We start from the raw sequence: 24473 nt of genomic DNA, 5'->3' as shown, positions 1-24473 counted from the left end.
CAGCGCCCCCCGCTGGAGCCGGGAAGGTAAATATTGAACAGGCTGTCGGGTCTGTCGGGCCGCTGCTCGAAGGGCTGCAGCGAGACCCCCGTATGGCAGAGGACGGTGTGGGAAGCCTCATTGGGACCCTGAGGCTTCCCCCTCCCGAGGTGAGAACCCCCCAGGGGACTTTTTGATGTTAACGCATGCAATTACAGTTGATAATCAATAAATAATAAAATCACCTACATTTTCTTATTTTCTGTGACGGATTGCAAACGCAACGTACCACAACACATATGAAAATGCATCAAAACGTAAGGGTTGATCCAACGCCATTTCAGATGTGAAAGAGGCCTCAAAGATACAGCATAATAACCTGTAAAGAAACCGTGAGCAGTGCCGGAAATTGAAAGATTACTTTTACCTGGGGCTTTCTCCAGCCCACCGTAGGCGGCGAGGTCCCCCGGCGTCCTCCTGGCTCCTCTCCTTCAGCCTCCGCTTGCCCCCTCGTTACCGGCGTCACCCAGGCCGGGTGTCGGGCTGGCTCTTCCTGGTTCCTGACGCATCGTGTCATCATGCCGGTCGCTTCGCATCATCATGGCGGCCGGCGTGACAGGTCTGCGCATGCGCGGTTTAGCGGTAGAAAACCGCGCATGTGCAGACCTGTCACGCCGGGCCGCAGTGATGATGACGAGCGTCAGGAACCAGGAAGAGCTGGCTCGACACCCGGCCTGGGTGACACGGTAACGGGGGCCAGCGGAGGCAGACGGAGAGGAGCCCTGTTGCGAAAATCTTCAGTTTAAAATATATGCAAACATACACAAATAAGAAGAGTAAAATGAGCCATAAATTACTTTTCTCCTATGTTGCTGTCACTTACAGTAGTTAGTAGTAATCTGACATTACCGACAGATTTTGGACTAGCCCATCTTCTCATAGGGGATTCTCTGGGTTTTCATTATTTTTAAAAGCACCTAGTGAATTGCAGTTGCTCTGTCCAACTACCAAAAAAGTGTACAGTGAGCAGGGAGGCTGGCCAGCATCTTTGTATAAATATTTTTCAGGAAATGTCTTTATAAACAATAAAGGCCATGCTGAGAATTCCCCATGAAGAGATGAACTAACCCAAAACCTGTCAGCTCTGTCAGATTTCTACTACTTACTGTAAGTGACAGCATTATAGGAGAAAAGTAATTTATGTCTCATTTTACTCTGGGAGAAATGTACTTCTTATTTGTATGTGTTTTAAATTTTAAGATTTTTGCGACACTTCCTCTTTAAAGAAAAACATTTTGTTTTTACAGTTGATACAAATCCTGCAATAAATCTGCAGTGTCTACTTCCTGCTTTCACTGAAGCAGACATATTGTTAACATACTGTGCTTTCAAATGAGCTTATCTGTCGTGGCAGTCAGCTGACGCAAGGGAGAGATCAAATTACAACTTGTGATTAGTCACAGATGAGGCGGAATCAAACAGGCTAAACTCTCTAAATACATACAGGGCGCATTTCTCTGTTTTCCTTCGGTCCTGTGCAAGAGTTCAGGTCCACTTTCAAGAGGAATTTTAACACAGGATTGAACTTTATCCCAATCAGTAGCGGATACCCCCTTTGCCCCGAGAAATCTATTCCTTTTCTCAAACAGATCATTAGACTTCTGTATGGCTGATATTGTGGTGAAAACCCCTCCCACCGTGTGATGTCAGAGGTCAGTTCCTGTCTGCGAACTGACTGAAATACCTGTGTGTTACCTTGCTCATTGCCTTGTGGCAAATAACATCTGTTTCTAACTGGCAAGCCAGCAATATCTCCCTCTGTGCAAAGAACTCTTAGTAATGAACATTCCGTACAGATTACCTGACAGAACTAAAGATGTCACCACTAGTGATAAATGTCAGAATGTAAATCAGGGAGAGGAAAGGTTTTACAATGGCCAAACACTGACTAAATCTATAAATTAAGATTGAAGGGAAAAAAAGAAGCAATTTTATTAATTACGTTATTTTTAATACAGTTCCTCTTTAAACGAGGAGTGCAGCAATCGTCGTGTAGCACCTGTTCTTTGCTCATCTGAACGGGTGCTAAACGACAAACGCGGTGCTTGTTGTTTTAATGCTGTCCTGTCAAATGAATGGACAGCTATCATTACGATCATTTACTGTTGATTGCGCAAATATCATTGTGCAATTTTTGGTGCGATGGGGCTTCTGTCCCTTTCAGTACAACTAAAAAAGACTTGGGAATCCCTGCAAAATCACATAGGAAACTCATAGTGACAGGGCCACTTCTTGCAAAATAGGTCCCTGCGTAGGGTACAAAATAAAGTGAAATGTCTTTCCCCCATAAAGCAGTATTAGGTGCCCCCCACTATCCAAACCCCAGTAATAGCTGCCCCTCCATCTTAAATGGAATGCAGCATTAGGAGCAAAAGATTCCCCCCACCCCCCCAAGACAGCAGCAATGGCAGCCGCTTAAATTCTGCCCCACCCCCTCCAATACTATTAGGTTATCCCCGAGGCTAGGCCCGGATTTACATCACATGAGCCTATAGGTACAGATATCCTGGCATCCCAGACTTCACCCTCCATGAACCTACAAACTTCCACCCAGGGGCGTAGCAATGGGAATAGCAACCATAGCGTTGCTATGGGGCCCCTACCTCACAGGGGCCTGCAGCAGGATGCCCCGCTAGGTGCTGGAGGGGTCGCAGCATGAGGGGAGAGCTTGGTGGCACGTCAGCATTGAATAAACATTGTATGCAGGAGGAGGCGGCGGGGCAGCGGCGGCAGATACATACCTTCCGTGCGCTCCACCAATGCGTCTCTCTCTAGCCTCTGACGCAACTTCCTGTTTATACCGGAAGTCGCGTCAGAAGCTAGAGAGAGACGCATCGGTGGAGCGCACGGAAGGTATGTATCTGCCGCCTCCGCCTGCATACAATGTTTATTCAATGCTGGAGGGGAGCGCAGAGGGGAGAGCCCGACGTGCCACCAAGCTCTCCCCTCATGCTGCGACCCCTCCAGCCCTCAAAAACGGCCCTGAGCGGGCCCGGGGGGGGGGCCTCTGTTTCTGGTTTAAAAGTGGGTTCATGCTTCCATCTGCTGAAAAGCTTTATGGAGATGAAGATTTCATTTTTCAGCACGACCTGGCACCTGCTCACAGTGCCAAAATCACTGGTAAATGGTTTACTGACCATGGTATTACGGTGCTCAATTGGCCTGCCAACTCTCCTGACCTGAACCCCATAGAGAATCTGTGGGATATTGTGAAGAGAAAGTTGAGAGACACAAGACCCAACACTCTGGATGAGCTTAAGGCCGCTATCGAAGCATCCTGGGCCTCCATAACACCTGAGCAGTGCCACAGGCTGATTGCCTCCATGCCACGCCGCATTGAAGCAGTCATTTCTGCAAAAGGATTCCCGACCAAGTATTGAGTGCATAACTGAACATAATTATTTAAAGGTTGACTTTTTTTGTTTTAAAAACACTTTTCTTTTATTGGTCGGATGAAATATGCTAATTTTTTGAGATAGGAAATTTGGGTTTTCATGAGCTGTATGCCAAAATCATCAATATTAAAACAATAAAAGGCTTGAACTACTTCAGTTGTGTGTATTTGAATCTAAAATATATGAAAGTCTAATGTTTATCAGTACATTACAGAAAATAATGAACTTTATCATAATATGCACATTTTTTGAGAAATTTTTGAGAAGATCCTGTATTAATGTTTTATTTCTTAGATGTACTACACATACAAATCATTATATCCTAAGTTTATTTTCACTTTAGATTGCATTTAAAGAAACACTATCGATTAACAATTTTTTTTTAAATTGTGAAAAGAATAGTTTGGGAAGTGCTCCTAATCACCGGTGTATGCTTTCAATTGCTTATCTCTTTGCTTACTGTTATCAAATTCCATTCACAATTTACTGATGGCCAGGATGACCAGGGTGACGGACCAGTAAATCATTAAGGGCAGGTGGGAATTCCTCTCTCTACATCTGTTAAACCTGTGTGTGAGAGGTCTCACTAGCTGAACTGCAGCTGCTTGTGTCTCTGAGTGAGCTGTCTGCACAGAGAGCAGAGGAAATGCATCTTGTTTAATTTGTAATTGTGTGTGAAACCTGACACCACAGCTTTTCATATACAGTAAGGCCCCGTTCACACTTGCGGTTTTGCGAAAACCGCACCGGATGTCCGGACCGCACCGGAGCCGGATCGGACCTGAACCGTACGGTTCCTGTCCGGATCCGGTCCGGATCCGGTCCGGTTGCATACGGTTTCCGTGCGGTATGAACACGGTTGCGGTCCGGATCCGGATTCTTAAAGAGATAACAACCTGTATAAATACCTGGGGTTCTGGGAGGTCAGCAGAAGCTCTGGGGTCATTGTTGGAGACAGCTGGACGTGTGGAGACCATCCTTGGATACAGAGACAGCAGTTGGGACCATGGATCCAGTCATTTTTTACGCTTATTACCTGGGAATTCTCTCCTTCCTGTTGTTTACCTACTACTATGTGGGGAGAAGGCGTGCTCCTCGCAGGAGATGGTGGGTGCACCCTCTACTAGCCAGGAGGCAGAGGAAGGGAGAGTTCCAGGCCCTCTACCGGGACCTCAGACGACACCCACAGAAGTTCTACAGCTACACTCGGATGTCTATTCCCCTGTAAGTATCTAGGCCTAAATACACCAACCCCCACCATTCCTAAACACCCCACCCTCACCCCCACAACACCTCATCCCTGTATACCTAGCTAAACACACCACCCTGACCCCCACACCCCTGTATACCTAGCTATACACTACACCCCCACCCTCCACAACACTCCCAAACCTCTGTAAACACACCTCCCCCATCCTCCACCCAACACCTTGTCCCACAACATACTTTACAGCTTCTTCCTTTCCATCTCCTGACAGGTTTGATACCCTTTTGGAGATGGTGAAGGATGACCTTAGGAAGAAGGATACCACGTTCAGGAGAGCAGTCACACCACAAGAACAACTACTCATCACACTGAGGTATGTAAAAACAAATTTTTTTATTGCAAAAACAACCACTTTCCAACATGGAAACATTCTTCCAACATGGAAGACAAAAAAATAACATATCTATGGTATAGCCCAGTCAGTTTTAAGGAACACCAACCACCAACTTTGTGCTGGAAGAGTTGCAGGGCATAGCTGCCCAAGTGTCTTTCGGGGACACCAGGCCCTAATAAATTGAAGTGCTTCAAAAACCTAACCACTGGCACAGGACCCTCTGAGCCATGGATGAAGGACACAGGTCAGTGAAAAGGCTAGGCCTCTCACCGACCAGTGTAGGTGTCCTTCATCCATGGTTTCAAGGGTCTTGTGCAAGTGGTTAGGAACAAGAACAAAGTGAGGAGCAAGAGGAACCGATGGCAGAGGTGCATGACTACAGGTGCAGTGCAACAGGCACAAGGTTGTGACCCAGGTAGTGTCTTTCGGGGACACCAGGCCCTAAAATTGAAGTGCTTTAAAAACCTAACCACTGGCACATGACCCTCTGAGCCATGGATGAAGGACACAGGTCAGTGAAAAGGCTAGGCCTCTCACCGACCAGTCAAGGTGTCCTTCATCCATGGTTCAAAGGGTCTTGTGCAAGTGGTTAGGAACAAGAACAAAGTGAGGAGCAAGAGGAACCGATGGCAGAGGTGCATGACTACAGGTGCAGTGCAACAGGCACAAGGTTGTGACCCAGGTAGTGTCTTTCGGGGACACCAGGCCCTAAAATTGAAGTGCTTTAAAAACCTAACCACTGGCACATGACCCTCTGAGCCATGGATGAAGGACACAGGTCAGTGAAAAGGCTAGGCCTCTCACCGACCAGTCAAGGTGTCCTTCATCCATGGTTCAAAGGGTCTTGTGCAAGTGGTTAGGAACAAGAACAAAGTGAGGAGCAAGAGGAACCGATGGCAGAGGTGCATGACTACAGGTGCAGTGCAACAGGCACAAGGTTGTGACCCAGGTAGTGTCTTTCGGGGACACCAGGCCCTAAAATTGAAGTGCTTCAAAAACCTAACCACTGGCACATGACCCTCTGAGCCATGGATGAAGGACACAGGTCAGTGAAAAGGCTAGGCCTCTCACCGACCAGTCAAGGTGTCCTTCATCCATGGCTCCAAGGGTCTTGTGCAAGTGATTAGGAACAAGAACAAAGTGAGAAGCAAGAGGAACCGATGGCAGAGGAGCAGGACTACAGGTAGTGTCTTTCGGGGACACCAGGCCCTAAATTATTAGTGCTTCTAAAACCTAACCACTGGCACAGGACCCTCTGAGCCATGGATGAAGGACACAGGTCAGTGAAAAGGCTAGGCCTCTCACCGACCAGTGAAGGTATCCTTCACCCATGGCTCCAAGGGTCTTGTGCAAGTGATTAGGAACAACAAAGTAAGGAACAAGAGGAATCAAAGGCACAGGTGCAGGACTACAGGTGCAGTGCAACAGGCACAAGGTTGTGACCCAGGTAGTGTCTTTCGGGGACACCAGGCCCTAAATTATTAGTGCTTCTAAAACCAAACCACTGGCACAGGACCCTCTGAGCCATGGATGAAGGACACAGGTCAGTGAAAAGGCTAGGCCTCTCACCGACCAGTGAAGGTGTCCTTCACCCATGGCTCCAAGGGTCTTGTGCAAGTGATTAGGAACAACAAAGTAAGGAACAAGAGGAATCAAAGGCACAGGTGCAGGACTACAGGTGCAGTGCAACAGGCACAAGGTTGTGACCCAGGTAGTGTCTTTCGGGGACACCAGGCCCTAAAGTTCAAGTCCAGCAAAACCAAAAGTTCCCTGACATGGTCATCTGAACACCTCTGAACCTTGGTTGAAGGAGATGGGGCAGGGAAAAGGTTGGGCTAAAAAGCCCTGTGATGGTATCCTTCCTCCGAGGATCGGAGGTATTCAGAGGAGCATGTCCAGGAACAATTTGACTTTTTTTTTCAAATTGTATCGGCACCACTACTAGAAAAGGTGGGAGTTGCTGCCTGGAAATCTGGACTCTCTTGGGTGCTGGTCGTGGATGAGCTGGACCCTGACAGCGGTGGCCCATATTGACTGCCTCTGTAGCCGGTGTACATCTGTGATGATTGCCAGGTGGGCACCGCTGTTGGTTGTGGGGGTCTAAAAATTGGTGGTTGCAATAATGGCGTGTCCATGTGCTGTTTGATCACCTCCAGCAAAGTGGAATGGCACGCCATCAAGTTTTGGGAAGGCACCTTTTCCAAATATGGTATTAGAGACATCACAGTGTGAAAACACGGGTGTGCCTGCAATTTCAGTAGTTCCTTGCTTTGTTGATGCATTTGCTGCATCATGTTCTGCAGCTGGCCCACCGACTGATGATGCTGCGCACGCAGTTGGTCGATTTCTCCTCTGTGCATCTCATGCATCATTTTAAGCTCGTCCCTGTAGTGCCCATGTACAGCGTCGAGCTCACATTGCAGTGAAGTGATGTGGGACTTGTACTGCTCCATGATATGGCCCCTGTCCTCATCTTGCAACTGCCGGGTTATGAGAGTTTGGTGGCTCTGAAGAATCCCGAGAAGTCCGGAGACAGCCCCGGACATCTCGGACTCTGTCTCTCTCCTTGTTGGGGGGAGGGGGAGGGTACCTCGACGCCTCACTGGTGTGGTGGTCCTCACTGGTGGTGTGGCAGCATCTTCCCGTCCTCTGGCCTGTGTCGGGGTTGCCCTGCGCGCTGGTGCTGCAGTCTCTCGGTGCTCCTCACTTTGTTCTTGTTCCCCGGGAGCTTCCATAGCGGTCGATTGTGGAGGTGCAGCTTCATCCACACTCGGTCCTGCAACCTCAACATCCAAGCTCTCTTCTCCCAAGTCATCATCAAAGGAGAGAGCTGGGATAGCTAAGGACTCCCTCCTCCTACTCCTCTCCTCGGGGACATAGGTTACATCGGCGACGTCATCATCCACCAAGCTCTCCTCACTGCTGAACCGTGCCTCCTGGGTCGGTTCCTCTTGCTCCAAATTGTCTTCAGTCCTGTAGATAAAAACAATATTTATTGGTGTGCCAAACAGCATGTGGCGTCAATTCACAGAGCTAGCAAACACTAGCAAACACTTTATCAACCGTTTCTACCAAACATTTGATAAAGCTTGTGAGAAAAGTTCGCTAGCCATGGGAATTGAGGCCAGTTTATAGCAATACATGGCCGAAGTCATGGTAGTTGTCTGCTAAAATGAGCTCTCAGTTCCTGCCCACAGTAGTGGTACTTACAGTCTAGGTTCCAGGCTTGCATTGATGAAAGACAATTGCTTGGCAAATTGGTAGTCTTTTTGTCGCTTTCCCCCGCCACTGCCACTTCGTTCGGCAAGTTTTTTCTTCCGTAGCCATTTCACGTATGCATCACGTATATTGCGCCACCTTGTCTTGAACCTTTCTCCTGTAACGACATGAAAAATTGATTTCGATTATTTCTCTTGTAGGTACATCGCAACTGGACAAACATATACATCGCTACATGTCACATTTCGTATTGGGAAGAGCAGGCATCGTCGTGAGAACTTCGAGGATCCTTTGGACGCGACTGAGGGCCAGATACATGCCTGTGCCGGACACCACAAAATGGGAGGAGATCGCCCAGGGCTTCTGGACCGAGTGCAAGTTTCCTAATTGTGTTGGCGCACTGGATGGGAAACACATCCGGATTCAGAAACCCGTGGGGAGTGGCAGCCATTATTTCAACTATAAAAAATACTTCAGCATTGTTCTAATGGCAGTGGCAGATGCGGACTACAAGTTTGTGTACGTGGACGTGGGGTCGTACGGTAGTTCCAATGACTCTGGAATTTTCCAGCGTACGACCCTTTGCCGGCTGATGGAGGAAGGCAGACTGCGTCTCCCCCGTGACAGACCCTGGCCTGGGACAAGGGCACCGGCCTACCCCTATGTGTTTGTGGGGGACGAGGCCTTCGCCCTGTCCAACCATGTAATGCGTCCGTACCCAGACAGGGGACTTGATGCCAGCCAGCTACACTTCAATGCTCGGTTGAGCCGTGCAAGGAGAATGGTGGAGTGCACATTTGGGATCCTGGTGTCAAAGTGGAGGGTGTTCCACACGCCCATGCTGCTGAAACCGGGCAACGCAGTTGTCGTGGTGAAGGCAGCATGCATCCTCCACAACTTTGTGCGGCAGGAGGAAAGAGAGACTCCGGAACCCCCGAATGTGCTTCCACTAATGCCCCTGCGGAGGTATGCAACCAGGCCAAGGGTAGTGTCACTGCGGAACAGGGACCAACTGAGACTTTATTTTACCACACCACCAGGACGAGGGTGAATGTTTGGTTTTTAATATGTTTTGTTGAAATGTGTTTATTTTGGAGTTTCAAGTTTTTAAGTGATTTTAAATGTCTTAATTTTTTACAATAAATTGATGTTTAATAATTGGTCATTGTGTATGTTTTATGTGCACAGGTGGGGTACATCGCAGGTGGGTGGGAGACATCACAGGTGGGTGGGATACATCAAAGGTGGGTGGGATACAGCACAGGTGGATGGGATACAGCACAGGTGGGGTACATCACAGGTGGGGTACAGGTGGGTGGGATACAGCACAGGTGGGGTACAGGTGGGTGGGATACATCACAGGTGGGGTACAGGTGGGTGGGATACATCACAGGTGGGGTACAGGTGGGTGGGATACATCACAGGTGGGTGGGATACATCACAGGTGGGTGGGAGACATCACAGGTGGGGTACAGGTGGGTGGGATACATCACAGGTGGGGTACAGGTGGGTGGGATACATCACAGGTGGGTGGGAGACATCACAGGTGGGTGGGATACATCACAGGTGGGGTACAGGTGGGTGGGATACATCACAGGTGGGTGGGATACATCACAGGTGGGGTACAGGTGGGTGGGATACATCACAGGTGGGTGGGAGACATCACAGGTGGGTGGGATACATCACAGGTGGGGTACAGGTGGGTGGGATACAGCACAGGTGGGGTACAGGTGGGTGGGATACATCACAGGTGGGTGGGAGACATCACAGGTGGGTGGGAAACATCACAGGTGGGTGGGATACATCACAGGTGGGGTACAGGTGGGTGGGATACAGCACAGGTGGGGTACAGGTGGGTGGGATACATCACAGGTGGGTGGGATACATCACAGGTGGGGTACAGGTGGGTGGGATACATCACAGGTGTGGTACAGGTGGGTGGGATACATCACAGGTGGGTGGGATACATCACAGGTGGGGTACAGGTGGGTGGGGAACAGGTGGGTGGGCCACGGGTGGGTGGGCAACACGTGGGTGACACAAATCCATAGCAAAAGTGGAATACATCACAAGCTAAACCACAAGCCCCCCCAAAAACTTCTAGTCAACATACCCTCTGTGCCTTGCTGTCTCTTGCTCAAGTGCTCAAAGTCCTCCACATACAGCTTGGCAATTTTTTTCCACAGGCCTCTGCATTTTTTGATGTTGCTGTGGTCCGCATCCCCCTTGTCCCACAGGGCTGGTACCTGCTGCACCTGTAGGATGAGGTCTTCTGATGTGTAGGGCCTCACCCCCTCGTTATCAGACATATCGTCAGACATGTTGCTGCCAAACAGCTCCAGCATGAAGTCACTGCTGCTCCACTCTGTGAACGCTGGTGCCATGTGGTCCCCATCCAAAATGGCCACCATACCATAGAGTCAGCATAGGAAGTGTGGTATAACATCCGGTTTTTATAGCCAGTGTGTTGTGCGCTCTCCGGTTCTCATTGGTTTCCATTGGCCGGATGCAACATTCCGGCTCCGGTCCGGATACGTCAGCCGGACCAGCCGGACCAAAAAATAGCGCATGTTGGAACGGACGCCGGAGTCCGGATCCGGTCCGGCTCCGGTCCGGACGAAACGGACGCATGTGAACGGTCGCATAGACTTTCATTGCTATGCCGTGCGTCCGTTTCGTCCGGTCCGCATGCGGTCCGGCTCCGGCACGGCGATTCCGGATAGCAACCGCTAATGTGAACCGGGCCTTACTCTTTAGTCTCACATGCAAAGAACAGCACTGGTTGTGTAACATACCTCACAAAGCACAGACTTACTTTTACTAATGAATTCTTCCAATACAGCTACAACCTACACACAACGAATTAAAGCTTTTGCCTCTGATATTTAACTACATGAGGACCACTCCATGCCAACTGGCGTGGACACGGGCAGCAGCCCCAGGACTGCCTAACGACCATCGGCGTGCGGTCCTGTGGGCGGAGTTTGCAAGGGATCAGATGGTGATGCTCCGTCATCACCCTCCCAGCGGCGATCTAGGAGACTGTTAGGCGGCGAAACTACCGTCTAATAACAGTGTACAGTGCTGCGATTTAAGGCAGAGCTGTACTGGGGACAGCCGTGTGACAAGGATGAAGCCTATGACAGCTGATCACGGTGATTGGCTGGCGGGCTGAGCAAATAAATATTTAAAAAATGGTACAATATAGTTTAAAAATAATCACATAAATATTTATAAAAATAAATAAATAAACATTCGATCAGACCCCACCAACAGTGAGTTCTGTTGGTGGGCAGAAAAGGGGGAATCACTTGTGTGCTGAGTTGTACAGCCCTGCAGCGGAGCTTAAAGCTGCAGTGGCCTATTGAGTTAAAAATGGCCTGGTCTTTAGGGGGGTTTAAGCCCGTGGTCCTTAAGTGGTTAACATAAAAAGTAGGAAGATGTTTACACAGCTACTTAGACATTATTTGTACATTGTCATTTTAGAACCCTTAGGCATTGATGGTGTTCCTTTAACACAAGAAGTCAGCATTGCAAAATCCATCCAGTCAGATGAATAATAATAACAATAATAATGCAGAAATAGTTTATGTGCAATGAACAAAACTTTGTGTAATGCAAATAATGATATACTCCAAACCAAAAACCCGCCTTCCTGAACTGAGACTAGCGGAGTTACTAAGTTGGTGTCATGGATTCTGAGCACGTAGCGGATTAAATGCTATAAACGCGCTCCACTTTCGCTGGCTGACATTATCCTGCAATATTAAAGTCTGAACTCTTTCAACGATGTTTACTGGCGATTGTCTATGAGAGACTGCGTTCCCTGAGCTCCTGATATTAAGGTAAATTGCAGATTATGTCAGAGAGGGCCGGCAGGAGTCTATTTCATTTTCATTTACCAGCAAGGAATGAAAAACTAAAACCTCCACAAAATAAGTCATGAGATGGGAATGAAAAGAAGCCATGCTAGTTTTTAGGTTATTTTACTCAATCCTAAATTTACATGCGGATATTTTAGAAACTTGGCTATAAGTCGCGAAATTTAGTTCAAACTCATAGTATAAAAGTGTAGGGGTAGTCTTATACTAGAGTCACCTCTTATAGCCGATGATGGGCGTCTCTCTCCCCCACGCCCGCAGCGCCCAACAGCCTATCCACACAAAGAGGAGCCGCCCAACTCTATTTTACCCCCTGTGGTTGAGACAAAAGAAAGCAGAGCCCACTCCGGGCAAACAGCAATAGTAGGAGGTCAGGTGACCATGAAATAGTCTCACCTTAAAGAGAACCTGTACTGAGTAAAAATATTTAAAATAAACACATGAGGTAACGTCAAATGAAGATTACATAGTTACCTTGCCATCAGTTCCTCTCAGAAGCTCACCATTTTCTTCTGACAATAATCCCTTCCAGTTCTGACAATATTTTGTCAGATCTAAAATATATCAGTTGCTGTCATTAAAATATGAGTTGCAATCAGTTATAGCTGAGAGGACAACTGATGTGCCAGGTAATGTCCATGTTTCCCTATGGCTCAAGTGGGCGATGTTACAGTTTAACTGTGTGCTGACGAGAAAGCTGTTATGGGTAATGGCCATTTTCAAAATGGAGGACGGAAAATCCCTTGATCACAGTGAACAAACAGGACGCAGGAGAGGAGAAAGACACTGAGGAGTAGACTACATGGAAGGTAGGTATGACTTGTGTATGCTTATTTTGACTTTTAATTTTCAGTTCAGGTTTTCTTTAAAGTACCCCTTATTCGGTTTAACAGAAACATATTTTTAATAGTTTTATTTGTGGGGTGCTGTGTTAATGGAAACATACTTTTAATACAGTTTTGTGTGGGGTGGTATATGACAAGTGTCAGAGCACCTTCCTCCCTTCCAGCATCCCCTGCGCCACCCCGCTCTGCTCATTCTTCTGGGCGCTTCTTCCTCCTCTACGTTCCCGTCCTTAATTCCGCCCTCTCCACTCGCCGCTGATGGTTCCTGTATGCAGCGCACAGTGAAGCTACGCTTTGTGTGGTCTTGTGATAATTTAGCTCGGAAAGATAGTGTACTGATAAAGCTATTCATACAGTATCGTTCCGAGCTAAATTACCACAAGAAAGCACACACGGCGCAGCTCCACTGCGCATTGTAATACATACCAGGAACCATTAGCGGCAAGTGGAGGGGCGGAGAAGAGGAAGTACTAACACTTCCACCCCACCCATATTCGAAGTTCTACCCAGTCAAAGATTACGGCTGAGGAGAGAGGGGGTCACAGGGGGCGCTGAAGGGGGAGGAAGGTGCACCACACATAAAACTGTATTAAAAGTAGGTAAACCGATTCAGGAGTACGTTAATGTGGTTGGTAAGCCTAAATAGGGTTACCAAGCGTCAAGGCTTTTGTCCCTCTACCCAGGGGCCAGGTGCCACAGGCCTGAACGGAGGAACGGGGTTTGACCACAGTTTGCAGTATACAGACACTGGAACCAGGGAATAAGGTGAAAAAATAATGATTTACTGAAAATGCACACATACAAACATGAATGCAAATATCATACAAACCCATGCACAGCACACAATATATACAATAACTTGGGAAAGCAGTGGAAAATATATATAACACCCTGACTATCTAACTATCTAAATATATACAGAAAATATACACACAATCGCAGTACAAAAAGCGATCAGGCAGAATATCAGAGTCAGCAGGAGAGAAGGGTCAGCAGCAGGTTATCAGATACATACGAGGTACAGTGAAATACACAGAAGCAGAGTCAGGACAAGCAAAGGTTCAGCAACAGGAAATCAGATCAAGGAACAAGGTACAGGGGACAGGAAACAACGGAATCAGGTAACAGGTAATCAGAGGTGTCAAGAGACTCAGACCTATGACAAACGAAGTTCTGGCAATGACTAGTGTTGTCCGGATCATGAACGATTCGGATCTTTGATCCGAATCTATTTTGTGAGTTGAATCATCCGAATCATCAAAATGAGTGATTCGGATCGCAAAAGGTGTGGGGCCAGGAGCGACACGCCCCCTCTCAGCGGGGTCCTGGAAGCAGAGCAGAGATGGATCGCTCTGTTGAAGGGTTGGGCAGCCTTGCACAGCCACAGGTAGATGAGAGAGAGGGGACATGGGTGCCACTGCCAGATATGTGTAGAGCACACATACTGGCTATCATGTGCTGCTCATTACAGGCTGTCTGTTCCGTAGTTTGTGCAGTGAACAAATGAGAAACTTTTGGCTCAGCACAGCTCAGTAACTTTGCAGGCACTGTGATTGCTGTGCAATATGATCCTCCTGCACTCGCTCTAAACAGCTGCACTTATCTTCTGGGAATGCTTTCTTTCACTGTGCGACGTTTGCAATCAAAGTACACAGATGAGCATATAGGTGAAATATACAGTATGTAAAGCATATGATTGCAGCATGTGGGTATTGTGCAAACAAACATTTCTGCTCTCTGCTCGTCCCTCCTTCCTTCTCTGTCCACTCCCTTCCTTCTGTCCATCTTCTACCCTTCTCTGTATGTCCACCCCCCTCCCCTTCTCCTGTCCTGCTAGTCATTTCACCCCCGAATGCTTACCTAGTAAAATGATCCGAGATTGGGATCAAAGATCCGGATCTTTTCAATGATCCGATTCGAATCATCCGGATCATTGAAAAGATCCGAACTTCCCATCTCTAGCAATGACTTGGAGGAAGGGGCAGGCTTATATAGTCCATGAAACTGCAAGCAGCTGAGAGGTGAAAGACATAAGTCTCACTGGAGGCATCTGCAGGCCAGACACAGAACTGCAGGTCTTTGTATGAAATGAAAAGCCACCTGCTGGTGGATAGTGGAAGTCCAAGGCAGTCCAACTCAAAACCACCACCAGCAGGCAGGAGATGACACAACATGAATCGTAACACCAGGCTTGGCGGGGAGCTCGTGGGCAGTCAGATATTCAAAGCCTCCTCCATGCAGATAGCAGCGGACAGTTGCAGCTGGCGCTCCGTGTATATACCTAGGCTGTATGTGTGTGGCCCGCATCCTGCGGCAGCACAACAGACAGTGATGACGGAATGAATGCAGAGCTGTGCCTGCAGGAAGGTATGAAGAGAGGCAGAGGATCCACACTGTTCCGTGTGACTGCACAGGCAGCTTACGGGCAGTTGAGATGAGCAATATAGCAATGTGTGCAGGTACAAGGAACGGCAGCTACCGTATAATGTAAAGGTTATTTTATGGAAAAAAGGTTTTGCAACGCGTTTCAGGAGGGAGTCCTCCTTTCATCAGGCAATGTAATACGAAGCGGGGCCTTGCAGCAGAAGTGAAGTCACTCACCAAGTCCAGTGTTGAGTCCGCCCATCTCCCTGACTCATGCCGTTCTGTGTGCCCTGCTCCTAGTATCATGTGACAAAGTATGCTGGCTGCTGCAGCTCAGGGGAGGAGTTACACAGATACTGGCCGCAATGACAAGGGATAGGGGGTGGGATCAGATGCTGGCCACACTAAAAGTGGGAGGGTCACACGTACTGGCCACATTGATAGAGGGGGAAACAAATACTGACATCACTGATTACCTGGGGATGGGAGATGAGGATAGTTCATGGACATTATCAGAGGGGCAGGGGTAAAGCTATTGGCCACACTGCTAACTACGAAGAAGCTGCATCTGGGAACCGAGAGGGTTAATGGTTGCATGTGGGGTCCTGGAGAAGTTATTGGCTGCACTTGGGGACCAGGGTGGGTTAATGGATGCAATACTTTATACAGTGCAGCCATTAACTTTAGTGGGCAGACTTATACTTGAGTCATTAAAAAATCCAACTTAAAAAGGAACTTTAGTAAAAATGGAAAAAAAAAAAAAAAAAAAACAATACATAGCAACGTTAGTATGAAAAAAGAAGAAGAAATGATTGATATTTTCCATGTAATTTGTTCATATTGTTTGATACACAATCGGCCTGCATGTCATCATCTTTACTACTGAGGACATTGACTAGTCCAACATCTGTTGGTTCTGTCAGATTTTAAAGGATACCTGAGCACTTATTAAAATTTAACTATGGAGGAGTGGGCATGTGTAGGAGGCTCTCTCGTGCCCACTGCTCCCCTGTTCTACTTTGTCCCCCTCCGTGGGCCGAGAGGGTTGTGCGCACTGCGCAGGCGCTGCCTGGCGACGCATGCTCTTGATTGCGTACCCACAGCTGGGATCGCTTTGCACATGCACACTACATCACTACGGGCATCTCCGGGCAGCACCTACGCTGTGCGCACCGACCCTCCCAGCCCGGAAGTACGTTTAGGGGGGACATTAGGACTTTACGGATTGGGACAGAGGAGAACGAGGGGAGCTAACTTTTTTGCTACAGTGGTTCTTTAAAAGCAGTGTTCTCCCCAGGCTCTTTTAGCCGGGTGCTCCACCCGGCTAGATTTGTTGACCACCCGGCTGTCTTTGGCTCACCTCCTCACCACCTCCTATGCTGTAAGCAGAGTTGACCTGCATTTTCATCTCTCCCCACCCGGCTGCTTTTTCATGCCACCCGGCTACTATTTCATGCCACCCGGCTGGAAAATAATTCTGGGGAGAACACTGAAAAGGTTAGCTCAGTTTCCCGGATTTCTCTAGTTTCTCCCGCAACACAAACTCACACATACACAAGGCTAATAGACCAATATCTTCCCTACTGTCGAGCATGCCTCATTGTTTTCTGGGCTGCAAGGGGGGTCGTGTTTTTAGTCTAAGAAAAGCTTCAGATTGGGCCAGATGCTGACAAGCCTCAGCGGGAGGCCACGCAAACCAGACATAAAATATATTCACATTTCAAAGGTAAATCGGTTCTCTAAAAGGCAACACTTCAACAATCAACAGATAGGTCCTTCCTGCCATTAAAGTGTTCAGCGCCAGACAGTGTGAATGAAGCAATTTTGCAGATAAAAACAAGGCAATCATTTTGATTTCTTTCTTCTATCCTTCTCTTGTATTTACACCTAAAGAACTATTTTTTACTCACACTATGGGGCATATTTATCTAAACAAACGCAAAGAGAACCAGAGCCAACCTGCTGCCAATGAAGATCAGTTGCTCAGACAGACAAATTGGAATGCTTGTTCAGGACATCGGCTCTATCCATCTTCTTCTTATTACCATATAAACCCATGTATAAGCTGACCCGCGTATAAGCCGAGGTACCCACTTTCGCCTCACAAAACTGAAAAAAGTAAGTGACTCGTGCATAATCCCCCTCCCCAGTATAGCAACCTTCACAGTATAAATAGCCAGATGTGCCCCAAGTTCAAGACAGCCCCCTCCCAATAGTCAGATGTCCCCCCGGTTCAAGGCAGCCCCCCTCCCTATAGCCAGATGTCCCCCAGTTCAAGGTTGCCCCCCCCCTTCCCCAAAGCCAGATGTCCCCCAGTTCAAGGCTGCCCTTCCCCCCCCCCCCATAGCTAGATGTCCTCCAGTTCAAGGCAGCTTCCCCCCCTCCCCATAGCCAAATGTCCCCCAGTTCAAGGCTGCCCCCCCCCCCCCATAGCTAGATGTCCTCCAGTTCAAGGCAGCTTCCCCCCCTCCCCGTAGCCAAATGTCCCCCAGTTCAAGGCTGCCCCCCCCCCCCCCATAGCTAGATGTCCTCCAGTTCAAGGCAGCCCCCCTCCCCATAGCCAGATGTCCCCCAGTTCAAGGCAGCCCACACTCCCCATAGCCAGATGTCCCCCAGTTCAAGGCTGTCCCCCCCCCCATAGCTAGATGTCCTCCAGTTCAAGGCAGCTTCCCCCCCTCCCCATAGCCAGATGTCCCCCAGTTCAAGGCAGCCCCCACTCCCCATAGCCAGATGTCCCCCAGTTCAAGGCAGCCCCTTTCCCTCCCCATAGCCAGATGTCCCCCCAGTTCAAGGCAGCCCCCCCTCCCTATAGCCTGACGTCCCCCCACCAAGTTCAAGGCAGCCCCCCTACCTATAGCCAGATCCCCCCCCCCCGCCACTTCAAGGCAGCCCCCCCCTATAGCCAGATGTCCCCCCATGAAGTTTAAGGCAGCCTCCCTCCCTATAGCCAGATGTTCCAAAGTTCAAGGCAGCCCCCCCCCCCCCATAGCCAGATGTATTCTCACCATGTTTAAGGCAGCCCGCCGTCCCATAGCCAGATGTATCCCCAGTTCAAGGCCCCCCCCCATAGCCAGATGTATCCCCACCAAGTTTAAGGCAGCCCCCCTCCCTATAGCCAGATGTCCCCCAGTTCAAGGCAGCCCCCCCCCCCCCATAGCCAGATGTATGCCCACCAAGTTTAAGGCAGCCCCCACTCCCCATAGCCAGATGTCCCCCAGTTCAAGGCAGCCCCTTTCCCTCCCCATAGCCAGATGTCCCCCCAGTTCAAGGCAGCCCCCCCTCCCTATAGCCTGACGTCCCCCCACCAAGTTCAAGGCAGCCCCCCTACCTATAGCCAGATGCCCCCCCCCCGCCACTTCAAGGCAGCCCCCCCCTATAGCCAGATGTCCCCCCATGAAGTTTAAGGCAGCCTCCCTCCCTATAGCCAGATGTTCCAAAGTTCAAGGCAGCCCCCCCCCCCCCCATAGCCAGATGTATTCCCACCAAGTTTAAGGCAGCCCGCCGTCCCATAGCCAGATGTATCCCCAGTTCAAGGCAGCCCCCCCCCCCCCCCCATAGCCAGATGTATCCCCACCAAGTTTAAGGCAGCCCCCCTCCCTATAGCCAGATGTCCCCCAGTTCAAGGCAGCCCCCCCCCCCCCCATAGCCAGATGTATGCCCACCAAGTTTAAGGCAGCCCCCCTCCCTATAGCCAGATGTCCCCCAGTTCAAGGCAGCCCCCCCTCCCCCCCCATAGCCAGATGTATCCCCACCAAGTATAAAGGCATCCCGCCTTCCTATAGCAATCAAAAAGAAGTAGCTATGACCTAAAAAAAAAGCACCAAATCAGTACCATAATAGTAATGCAAAAATCCATCCTTTATTGAAATGTAACACAGACAACTAAAAACAATTAAAACCAGGTGGGGGAATCCATATAAACCCCAAATATCGGAGAACCGGAAGGGATAATAAAGTGCTAATAGTGATACAGACACACCACTGGGGGTGTGAATCAAAAATCAGGGTGCATAATATAAACTGCTGTCTCATACAGAATCAAAGTGCAATAATACATGTGCAATATACATCAATAAATAACAATGTGCAAAGGGTAAAAATGTTTTTGTAGTAAAAAACATACAAAATTGTACTATCAAAATACTTTGAGTACTTTCTTACTTGCTGGTTTCTTAAAAGGCATTTTATTGAGGAGAGGTGAAAATATCACCTATGAAGAAAATGTTAATTGCATATGAGCGCCTATAGACGTCTGCTGAAGGCAGGGGGAGATTTGTGTTAAAATACCTTTAGATGTCCGTGGCATAAGGGTTGAGTGTGAAATATCTTTGAAAGCATGGTGCAGGGCAGTGGCTATTGTTCCCGTGCTATTTAGTCATTGATAAAGCGAATGCTGGATTTGAAATTCCCAGTGGGGGATGAGGTGACATAACTAGATTCACGGTCAGCTTCTGAATCTTGCATTATTTATGATATCACTTCTGCCAATAGAGGTTCCACCACACTGACTTTACATCTTGTAAACACTCAGCCAGGTCATCTCATTACCTTGCTTAAAGCGGAACTGTAGATACGAATTAAACACATTGTTTCACTTGCATGGGGCAGCCGCCCTGTCCCGCTCCATGGGTGCCGCACCATGGTCGATTAACCACTTGACGACCACAGGCTTACACCCCCCTAAAGACCAGGCTATTTTTCACAATACAGGGTTGTGCAGCTTGGTCAGGTTGCTGCACAGCCCAGCAACTTAGCACACACATGATTCTTACCTCCTTTTGTTGCCCTTAATAGGACACTCTGCCGGAGGTATCTGATCGCTGCTGCGTTTTTTTTTTCTTTTTTTTAATAAGAAAGGGGAAGCTTTTCCCCATCTCCCTCCCTCCCCCGTGCCGTCCTAATCGCCATAGGGAAGCGATCGGCTCGCTCAGCCTATGAGAGGGCTCCATTCGCCAGCCAATCCGGGGGACAGCCGAGTGTCAGCCGTACAGCGTTGCAGGAGTTTGCAGAGCTGTACAGAGGTAAACAAAGAGGAATTACTTCCCCTTTCAGCGGAAAACTCCGCTCCGTGAACCGGCAGGGAACGATTTCACATGCGCACGCGTTTCCTGCCATCTGCAGCTCCAGGACTTGACGCCAATCGGCGTTAGGTGGTCCTGTGGCTGCCACCTTGGTCACGCCCATTGGCGTGATGCGGTCGTTAGGTAGTTAAATTCCTGCGTGCCCTCTGACTCCCGCCGCCCCTACATCACCACGGAAATCATACGGTAATGCGCTGCTGACTTTGCATCGGCTCGGCGGCGACTTTGAAGCTTCTGGCTCAACGCAACTCAGTAAGTGTGCAAAGCCCCATACACTTGCATTGATATTGCGTTACCCTGCGGTAAAAACGCAACGTTGTGGTAATGCAACGCACACGTTCAATGCAAGTGTAAAAAGGGGCCTGAGAGAGACTACTCACAAAGCTGCAATTTTTTACTCTGTTATATTTTTAAATTCTTCTGTTTGATGACAGCTATCATTAGTGAATTATTCCAGAGGAATGTATTTATATTCTGTTTGACTTACCTGGGGGACGAGGCTGACGTGTATATTACAGAAGTTTTCTCTTTTTGCTTTAAACTGGAATTGTCTGAAGGCTTCTACAAATGGCATTCCTTCTATGTCTCCAATGGTGCCGCCCAGCTGAAAACAAAAAGCCATAGAATAAGCAGAGTTACACATAGATCAGATTTGTTTTCTAAACGTAATGCTGGGAATACACGGATCGATTTTCAGCCATTAAAGAGGAACTCCAGCCTAAACAAACATACTGTCATTAAGTTACATTAGTTATGTTCATTAAAATAGATAGGTAATATAATCTCTTACCCACACTGTTTTAAAAGAACATGCAAATGTTTGATTTCATGGGGGCAGCCATCTTTTTTGGTTGAAAGGAGGTGCAAGGGAGCATTAGACACAGTTCCAACTGTCCTGTGTCCTGAGCACCTCTCCCAGTTGCTAGGCAATGTGAATAACAACATAGGAAATCCCATCATGCTCTGCACAGCATCAGGGAAAAAATGCACGGGCTTTTTTTCTTTGATGGGTGGAGCTTAGCTAAAAATGCAGCTAAAAATGATGCTTTGGTAAGAAAAACAAAGTTCTGATGCTGTGAAACTGTTAAAGAAACACCAAGCCTTTTCAGTTCTGCTGAGCAGATTTTTAGTCCGGAGGTTCACTTTAAGATGGCTTGTTAGATAATTTCCGACATGTCCGATCTCACGCCTGATCGTTTACACCACTCGAATCCGGATTGAAGTGAATGGAAAAAGATAAGAAAAACGAGCGGAAGATAAGAGAATTGACTGCGGAATCGAACGGCGAAACGATCAAGCGGGAGAATCGAGCGGCAAAAACGATCAGTTTATGCCAAGCATAAAAAACAAACATAATTACACATAAATAAGCAACGGACATAGACAAGTAAAATATACAGCGGGGGGCACGTTTTATATTGGGGGGCACATCGTCGGGTGTTTTGTCACATTCATCGGTGGTCCCGATATTACCCCCCTGTTAACGCCGTGCACCCGCTTGACCACAATGGCCCGACATCTTCCAGCATGTATGATCGATACATGCGGCCAATTTCGGGACAAAATTGGTCACATGTATCAATCGGGCATGCTCTTAGCAGCACCGATTTTCATCCAATTCGATAATAATTATCGAATCGGACGTAGGATCGGCTGCCAAGTCGATACATGTATAGCCACCTTTATACGTTTATTTTCACTCCAAGTTTGCTTTAACCTTCCTGGCGGTAAGCCCGAGCTGAGCTCGGGCTATGCCGCCGGAAGGCACCGCTCAGGCCCCGCTGGGCCGATTTGCATAATTTTTTTTGCTGCACGCAGCTAGCACTTTGCTAGCTGCGTGCAGTGCCCGATCGCAGCCGCTACCCGCCGATCCGCCGCTATCCGTCGCGCCGCAGCCGCCCCCCCCCAGACCCCGTGCGCTGCCTGGCCAATCAGTGCCAGGCAGCTCTATGGGGTGGATAGGAATCCCCTTTGACGTCACGACGTCGATGACAGACGTCATCCCGCCCCGTCGCCATGGCGACGGGGGAAGCCCTCCAGGAGATCCCGTTCTTCGAACGGGATCTCCTGATCGCCGGAGGCGATCGGAGGGGCTGGGGGGATGCCGCTGAGCAGCGGCTATCATGTAGCGAGACTTTGTCTCGCTACATGAGAAAAAAAAAAAATTAAAAAAAAAAAGATTTGCTGCCCCCTGGCGATTTTTTAGCAAACCGCCAGGAGGGTTAAGATGACAAAGACTACAGTGTATACATTCAGCATTCTCTCTCCCTCTAGAGCAGGGGTGTCAAACTCAAATGCTAAGTGGGCCAAAAAAATTGTACACTGGGACCTAGTCGCGGGCCAACCTCAATGTCTACTGGCCACCTTCCTCCCTTATAAAGTTCCCAGGTGTCTAATGCCTCCCCCCCCCCCACACAGTTCCCTGGTGTCTAGAGGCCCCCACCCTCCCCGATACAGTTTCCTAGTGTTTAGTGCTTCACCTCCAATAGCTTCCCTGGTGCTCTAGAGTGGGCCAAACAATGCAAAGTGGGGAAACCACTTGAGGGCCAAATTCAATGACTCTGAGGGCCAGATTTGGCCCACGGGCCGGAGTTAGCGTGTATGCTCTAGAGCAGGGCTGCCCAATAGGTCGATCGCGATCTACCGGTAGATCCCGACCGCCTTCTTGGTAGATTGAGGCCTCATGGCCACGTCTCATTAAATGTTGCGGCCGGCAGCTGTAGTTTTGCTCCAGCCGATGGCCAATAGGGATGCAGGGGAGGAGAGAGGCGGCGCCGGCGTAACATCATGGCTGGGGGCGGCACTGGGCACGTTACAACCACGCACATCGCACGCTGCCCGCCAGAGCGCTCCTGGACCCTCAGCCGCCAGATTGGGGTAGCGATCTACTACCTCCTATACTGAAGGCAGATGTACCTAACTAACCTATACTGCAGGCAGATGTACCTAGCTAACCTATACTGCAGGCAGATGTACCTAGCTAACCTATACTGCAGCCACATGTACCTAGCTAACCTATACTGCAGGCAGATGTACCTAGCTAACCTATACTGCAGGCAGATGTACCTAGCTAACCTATACTGCTCCCACATGTACCTAGCTAACCTATACTGCAGCCACATGTACCTAGCTAACCTATACTGCAGTCACATGTACCTAGCTAACCTATACTGCAGCCACATGTACCTAGCTAACCTACACTGCAGTCACATGTACCTAGCTAACCTATACTGCAGCCACATGTACCTAGCTAACCTATACTGCAGCCACATGTACCTAGCTAACCTATACTGCAGCCACATGTACCTAGCTAACCTATACTGCAGCCACATGTACCTAGCTAATATATACTGCAGCCACATGTACCTAGCTAACCTATACTGCAGCCACATGTACCTAGCTAACCTATACTGCAGCCACATGTACTTAGCTAACATATACTGCAGCCACATGTACCTAGTTAACCTATACTGCAGGCAGATGTACCTAGATGTACCTATGCTGCAGGCAGATTTACCTAGCTAACCTATACTGCAGGCAGATGTACCTAGCTAACCTATACTGCTGCCACATGTACCTAGCTAATCTATACTGCAGCCACATGTACCTAGCTAATCTATACTGCAGGCAAATGTACCTAGCTAACCTATACTGCAGCCACATGTACCTAGCTAACGTATACTGCAGCCACATGTACCTAGCTAACCTATACTGCAGGCAAATGTACCTAGCTAACCTATACTGCAGCCACATGTACCTAGCTAATCTATACTGCAGGCAAATTTACCTAGCTAACCTATACTGCAGCCACATGTACCTAGCTAACCTATACTGCAGCCACATGTACCTAGCTAACCTATACTGCAGGCAAATTTACCTAGCTAACCTATACTGCAGCCACATGTACCTAGCTAACCTATACTGCAGCCACATGTACCTAGCTAACCTATACTGCAGCCACATGTACCTAGCTAACCTATACTGCAGCCACATGTACCTAGCTAACCTATACTGCAGTCACATGTACCTAGCTAACCTATACTGCAGC

At 48.6% G+C, this 24473-nt stretch overlaps 2 protein-coding genes across 6 annotated transcripts in view; both read right to left on the bottom strand.

Annotated features, from left to right (window-relative positions):
- The window catches only part of CTPS2 (CTP synthase 2), a 300027-nt gene that overhangs the window by 223723 nt on the left and 51831 nt on the right, over positions 1 to 24473 (bottom strand). For all 5 annotated transcript variants that reach the window (XM_068270769.1, XM_068270771.1, XM_068270768.1 and 2 more), the window contains one exon: positions 20913 to 21029. In XM_068270769.1, coding sequence (XP_068126870.1) covers positions 20913 to 21029 — 117 coding nt within the window. The remainder of the gene's footprint in view (positions 1 to 20912; positions 21030 to 24473) is intronic.
- LOC137547497 (uncharacterized) lies at positions 471 to 8354 on the bottom strand. The gene is made up of 4 exons (XM_068271092.1): positions 8246 to 8354; positions 7305 to 8008; positions 1735 to 1811; positions 471 to 761 (listed from the first exon to the last, which is right to left on the bottom strand). The coding sequence occupies exons 2-4, from the start codon at positions 7768 to 7770 to the stop codon at positions 471 to 473; spliced, it is 834 nt and encodes a 277-aa protein (XP_068127193.1). The 5' UTR covers positions 7771 to 8008; positions 8246 to 8354.

This window comes from Hyperolius riggenbachi, chromosome 2 (assembly GCF_040937935.1).
Source record: "Hyperolius riggenbachi isolate aHypRig1 chromosome 2, aHypRig1.pri, whole genome shotgun sequence".
Classification (NCBI taxonomy): domain Eukaryota; kingdom Metazoa; phylum Chordata; class Amphibia; order Anura; family Hyperoliidae; genus Hyperolius; species Hyperolius riggenbachi.
This window is presented reverse-complemented; position numbering and strand designations above follow the sequence as displayed.

Coding starts and splice junctions, on each gene's coding strand:
- LOC137547497 (XM_068271092.1), bottom strand. CDS start 7,770: ATGGAAGCTCCCGGGGAACAAGAACAAAGTGAGGAGCACCGAGAGACT. Junction 1,812..7,304: donor GCAGCAAATGCATCAACAAA/GCAAGGAACTAC, acceptor TTCATTACTAAG/AGTTCTTTGCACAGAGGGAG. Junction 762..1,734: donor GCCACAAGGCAATGAGCAAG/GTAACACACAGG, acceptor TTTTCGCAACAG/GGCTCCTCTCCGTCTGCCTC.